Source organism: Amphimedon queenslandica, unplaced genomic scaffold, assembly GCF_000090795.2.
Source record: "Amphimedon queenslandica unplaced genomic scaffold, v1.1 AMPQUscaffold_13377, whole genome shotgun sequence".
NCBI classification, from domain to species: domain Eukaryota; kingdom Metazoa; phylum Porifera; class Demospongiae; order Haplosclerida; family Niphatidae; genus Amphimedon; species Amphimedon queenslandica.
Window position 1 is genome coordinate 202,989 of NW_003546387.1, and position 6,842 is coordinate 209,830.

Sequence of the window (6,842 nt, forward strand, 5' to 3'; positions counted from 1 at the left end):
ATAAATAACTACATTAAAATAATAATTTTAATTTTAGTACTCTCATTAAATTAAAATCTATTATTTTTGAGTCTCACAAAATTATCATCAATTTTCACTTCCAGTGAGGATTCTAATCAAGTGTGAAAAAAAATTTAGTTTTCCTTCATATTTCACCTGTAACTGCCCCCTAAAGGTATATATTATCAATAGTGGCACCTTTGTTGGATGATGTGGTCTAGATGGTCTTTTTTATCATTATTTTAACATAGCATCAGTTTATTACTGTGTGCATAGTTACTTTCTCTTCTTAAAATAATAATAAGCATAGGTTATACACCAAACTCAATGTTTCTACAGTTTACTGAGTGATGAAGTTTCATAGTAAAACAAACCCATAGCAACCAATATTGAAGTGTCAGGCTAATGACCTCTTAAGGGGAATTTACAATAATACACGAGTCCTGAAGTTAAAATGATGACAGAGTTGAATTTGGTTAAATTCAAACATAAAGCATGCATTAAAAAGGCAAACTGCCCATGCTTTTGATTAACAATGTTGATGATGGCATGCTGTCTGACTGTCAAATTGTACAAGCATTAATTTTTATATTTATTTTATTTGTATAGAAAACATCAACTAATCCATGGCAAATACAATTTTGTGCTAAACTTCTTGCTGAATATACTTTAGCTACATGCAACTCACTCAATGCTTACAATCCTTTGAGGAAAAGCCGACGAAGTGCATGTACTATTTAAATTGCATTAAGAGAGGGAAAAAGTGGGTGAGAGCTTCCTACAGTTTTGTGAGGGCATTGCATTATCAAGACAAAAAATTAGCAGTATACTTTTCAATCATTAATTTCCATGCTTACTTCTTGCAGCCACACTCAAAGTTTTTTAAAAACATTAATGCATGTACCAAATCCTAAATAAAATGCATGTAACTACATGTATACATACAGTGGCATACATGTACATGTACCAGTTAGTTTAAATTTATCATAGGAACTGTTTTTAATGGTTGTTCCTTCTTGTGTCTTTCATTCAGTATAATCAACTGATCTTCAAGAATTTCTTTAAGATAAGAAGGAGCAGGGAATCCCACTTTAATATATTCAAGTGATGGATGATTAAATATTGAATCATAGAAACAGTGTGCTGCTTGACTCCATGAAGGCTGGAATGAATTATTAAGAGACGAACAATTTATATCCAATAGCTTGATTGTTTTATGTGACTGAAGCATGTTTGTAACATCAGGAAGTAGGTGTTCAAAAAATAGTGCTGTCATTTTTGTTTTCTTTTCTTCTTGAGCAGCTTGACTCAATCGATTGCTTGACATACTTAATTTGAACTGTAATTGAAGTTCTTTTAGATTGTCTTTTTGTGAGATGACAGCAAAAAGATTCTTTAGCTGTTTGTTAACAGACAATTCAATGTAGCCGACACTAAAGTGTTGAAGAGTGGTGTTATGTCTGATACCATCAGACAAAAAGGGTAAGAATTCACACAAAATGGAGCCATTTATTTGAAAGTATTGCAACGTTACATTTTTTGTTAGCATATAACATAAACTATTTCCTACCTCAATAGTTTTCTCCTTCACAGTCACACTCAAAGCTTTCAAAGTTATGTTGGTTCGTAAAATGGTGAAAAGTTCAATAGCCTTTTTAGCTGTATCAACTGCTAAACAAAGTGTCTGAAGACTAGGGTGAGAGTGAAATATTAATCTACTTGAAAAATTCAGTCTATTTAGTATCAGACAATGTAAGCCATTAATTCTTCGAAGGATGGACAATAGTTTACATTTTTGAAAAATGAAGAATTCTCCAATTTCTAAAGCAGTAAGAGGCATGTTCACTTCTAATATGTCTAGCGATAATGGCTCAAGTGTGTCGGGTATGTTCAGTGAAAGAGCTTGTATTGTGTTGTTGTTCTTCAGTAATTGCTCTATTACTCCATCAGGCAAAGGAAGAAAAGGAAAATTGTCCCCTGATGCAGATGATCCCAAATCAAGTGATAGTGACAATGATTTTATTGATCTGTTGTCTGATGCTCCTCTAATAATACTAGCCATGGTACAATTTCTCTGACTGTGGTTACCTCTTAAATCAATTTTTATCTCTTTCAGTGTGACATTCATTTTTATGCATTCCTCTAGTTCATTGCATTTTTCAGTGTACTCCCTCACATTATGTGGTACTTTAGGAAGATACATCGTAACATGCAATATTTTTAACTGAGGAAGATGGAGAAATTGTAGCAGTAAAAGAGATGGTACATAATGGCCACTATCCAAAAAACAATAGCACTCCTGCATATTGTATAAAAGTGATGATCGAAATAACTTTTGCAACAATTCAGTTGTAGGCCTATGAAACTTAAGTTCAAACTTTTTACATTGAGTTTCTAATGGCATATCGGATAAAGCATTAACAAATATATGTAGTGAAGGCTGATGATATGAATCCTCCAGATGCAAACAATTCCATGTTGCACCAGAATGGCTTACAAAGTAGCCAAGGCACAACCAATCAAACATTGATAGTTTATTTCTACAGTGACACAGTGACTGCTTATCAATAGAAAGAGTTAATCTGTGGCACAAACTTGCGTTACGTGATTCAAACAGAAATTGAAGAAGGAGAATGAAAGAAATGTTAAAACCATCAGAAGGTATGTATTCATCAAATACAGAAATGTTGATCTCAGGATTTTTATAAAAAGTAGAACGATTTTGAAACTCAAAACCAAACAATGCATCTCTATTACATACTAAGGAAACTTTTTTGTCAAAAAACTGCTGATACCTTTCATGTTCAAGGTGTGTTAGGCCAGCCACAAACCTTAGACACATTCGAAAGTGATCATCATCAAAGTGATCCTTAAACACATCCTCTGTCTCCTTCTTGTGTTTAGCTATCCACCATGCAGCTAGAAATTCCTGTATACTTAAGTGAAGGAACTGATACTTCTTTTCATCATATTCTAAGAAAGTTGTCATTAATCCAAGATAGTCTTCTTTGGTAGCTTCACTCATCAGTGAATGTTCTTGTAAATCTTGTAAAGAGAAGGTCATTGTTGTTTTAGCAAGGCCTATATATGCTACTTGACTCAATTCCTGTAAAGCTTTCATCAATTGTGATGGTAATGAAGAAAGGCTACATAAAGTATATGGATCAATTTCCCGCTTATTTACATGTCGCCTAATAGTTTGTAGGAGAAAGCACTCATATAATTGAGTAAGTGTTGTAGGCAAGTGTCCCTCTTCTTTACGATACACGAGGATAACCATAGAACAGATAAGTGGTACATAACACAATGATCTGACATCACCTCGTATTTTCAGATCTTGAATGAGCTTAATAGCTTGTTGTGAGTCCTTATTGCTATGTGTAGTTGAAACATCTGGCTTGTAATGCCTGGTATTGTTGTTTACAACTGAATTTTCGTCAATAAGCTCCTGTGCTAGTTTTGCATCTTTTTGAAGTGTCTGTATTATTACAGTTGAAATGTCACCCTCCAAAAATCCAATGACTTGAACATGTCTACTAAGAGAATGCATATTGAAAAGTGAAGACGAGGCATAGCTACGAGAGGTAACAATTACTGAACATCGGTCCAATTGCTCTCTACGAATGATGCTAGCAGCTAATGAAGAGTGTCGAAGTTGTTCCCTTAGTTCATCCCAACCATCAAAGATTATTAAAAGTCCTTCGCCCTCTTTATCAGATATCCACTCTACCACATTTGAAACTTTAGGACTTTTATACAAAAACAGGTCAGCTAATGTAGCAGCTGCTGACATTTTAGCATTCCTTAAAGGACAGTAAAGTACCAAGTCGTATTGTTGATATACAAATTCTTCATTTGACCACATATGTAACAATTTACGACAGAGTGTTGTCTTGCCAATACCAGGGGGACCGTCAATCAATATCCTAAGAGACATCAGGCTAGTTGTGGGCCGAAGAATATCATTAACATCAACCTCTTTGTTTCCAGAAAGTTTCATTATTTTGTCAACTTTTCCTCTTAAAAGATGCCATGCAGATTCCTTTTCTGTCAAATCATCTTCCTTTTCAATTAATGCAACTCTTCCAAAGAAATCTTTTCCAACTCTGGGTGGCCAGTCTGTAGCAACAATAGGTTGACCTTTGTATTGATTTCTCATAATGTCAGCATACAGTCGAACATCATCAGGTATAGAACAAAAAGGTACAACTGTTTCAGATTGACCTACAGTATGAATAAAACATTTTAATATCTGATGCCATGCAGTGAACAAAATCAGTAAAAATATAAAGGCTTTCACATGTATGGCATTCAGTGGTATATTCATAGTTCATAGTTCATTAAAATGATTCCAAATATGGGTCTAGTACACTGAAATGTATGTGCAAATGAAAATATATTACAATGGTTCTATGAAGTAAAATATACCTTTTACTGAACTGCATTGAATTACAATTACAAAGTACTTGACTAAGTATTTCATACATACATGTAATTTAACCAAACAAGAAATGTACAATACGTTGGATCACCTCAATACATGTACATGTAGCTGTTGCATGGTCTCATGTAGCCACACTCAACTACATGGCATGCAACTCTATGAAAGGCCTGCTCTTGAAGGACAGCAAGATGCTAGTGCTATCTTTCTGCAGTTGCTCTCACAGTTGCAGATGCATACCAAGCAGCCATGCAGGGTTTCCCACAAAGTGTGCTAAGTGAGAAACAGCATACTTTATGAGCTGACAAGTAAACCCTACATTATCTACTCTTGTACACACATACATGATGTTAGAGAAACTTAATAAATGTGACCATAATTGACAAAAGGTACCTTATGACGGATTTTTAAATTCATCATTGTAATAAAAAATATTAACTTGTGAGCGCTCTGTTAGACAAGCATTGGTTCTAAAAGTTACATAGTAACTTTTTGCATCCTCCAGACTAATTTTATGATCATTAAAGCTCAGGAAGTTGGATTTTGTAGGCTATAAAGACCTATTTCTCTATCCGCCATAAGGTACCTTTTATCAATTATGGTCACAAATTCATTAAAAAACCCCATTTGATCAAATATGCTCAAATTTTCTACAAAACATAAGAACGAGTATACTAAAAAAATTATAAAAATAAACTTCTGTCCTAGTCATTTTTGACAAAAATTAGACGAAAACTATAGAACAGGGTCTTGGCTTAGTTGATTTTGAAGCATTTTCAAAATATGTAAATACTCAAATATTCAATTTTTATTGAAACTAGGCCTATGCCCTGCAATAGACCTCTAGAGCTGTGAATGATTAAGTGCATGAATATCATTATTTTGAGATACGGTATCCACCTACGTGTAATAATTGGCCGCCATTTTGGACAGCAAGATTCAATGAAGAAGGAATGGAGTAAACTATAGAAGAGCTTGTTTCACTGGTCTGGAACACTTTCAAGCTACAAAAGTTGGTTGGAAGAAAGAATGGGTGCTACCAAGCATCTCATAAACAGATTTGGTGCAATGTGCAGCAGATTCTTTACTATAGTTTGTTCTCCGCTTTTACATAGTGCCAAAATTGTTTTTGCAAACATCCAGGTACATGTACTAGTTGATTAATAAATGGAATAAGATATACAACTTGGAATTAAACCACTGACTTCAAAGCCAATTCAATGAACATAGGTCTTTAAAAAGAACTCACACATAAAATACCAACCATCAAAACTGACCACGCTAATTGAGCTATAAATAACCATACATAAAATTAAATATTTTAAAGCTGAAAAAAGTTATGAAGTATTTTGCAATTTGTTAAAAATTTTGTAATTGTTGATTCTATACTGGTGATTTAGCAGCCACAAATCATTGAGAAGATCAACTGGGTCTAGTTGCAAATACATGTAAGTATTTCCAGCTATTACATGTAATATGCTCATTTGTCTTACAGTCAAAAAAATGCTAATTACAGGACTCTAAATCAACCAATTTTCAAGCCTTAACAAAAGCTAATTGTGTTAATATACATGTAGATACATGTACAATACCACACTTATATGTATTATGAATGAGAGTACTCTTGTTAGTAATTATGGGCATTAGTATTATATACTTTACTCACCTACATGTACATGTACTTTTAACTTGAGGAATATAGAAGTAGTAATATCTACCAGTGATTTGTGACGCTGATTCATTAGTACATGACAAGTATCAATAAGATATTGACGAGGATCACAAGAACATTCCAATTGCCTTTGTATTACAGACACTAATTGACCAGTTTTAAGTAAATCAGATATTCCTTTTGCTGTTTGAATATGATTAACAGTTTCCATTGGTATCAATTCTTTAGCATATAGTTCATGTGTTACTCTGTAAAGACAAGAAGTAATAGCATCCACAAGAGTAGCATAATTCATCCTCAAAATAGCACTAGGAGTGTTACCTGCATCAGTTTATTATTAATAACAAATATCTGCAATAAGTGTATTTTACCTTCTTTAGCACAAGAAATGGGCATAGTGCCAGTATTAACAGCAGAAACTGATGATGATGGTGTCACTGGTACAGTATCTTCATTACCTACATTGTAGATGTACATGCATAGTAATAAATCAGTAAGTGGCACTAAGTGCTTTCATAATCACTTTAGATCTATAGAAATAAATTTGGGAGACTAATTTAACTAAAAATTGTACCTACACTAAATGCTGAAAGCAACTTTGTGGTTACTTTGATGTGTTTCAATTTTATTGCCTGAAATGGAACAGTGTTCAATTCAGGCAACAGTGTTGACAACACGGCCAAAGTAACCACAAAGTTGCTTTAAACCAAGTTGAATAGTAGATGATGG

At 33.7% G+C, this 6,842-nt stretch overlaps 1 protein-coding gene across 1 annotated transcript; it reads right to left on the minus strand.

The window, feature by feature from the left end:
* Positions 1–827: 827 nt before the first annotated feature.
* Positions 828–6,567, minus strand: LOC109582555 (uncharacterized). The gene is made up of 3 exons (XM_019997294.1): positions 6,485–6,567; positions 6,108–6,434; positions 828–4,224 (listed from the first exon to the last, which is right to left on the minus strand). Exons 1-3 carry the CDS (start codon positions 6,507–6,509, stop codon positions 971–973), a joined length of 3,606 nt encoding a protein of 1,201 aa, XP_019852853.1. The 5' UTR covers positions 6,510–6,567; the 3' UTR covers positions 828–970.
* Between the last annotated feature and the right edge of the window lie 275 nt (positions 6,568–6,842).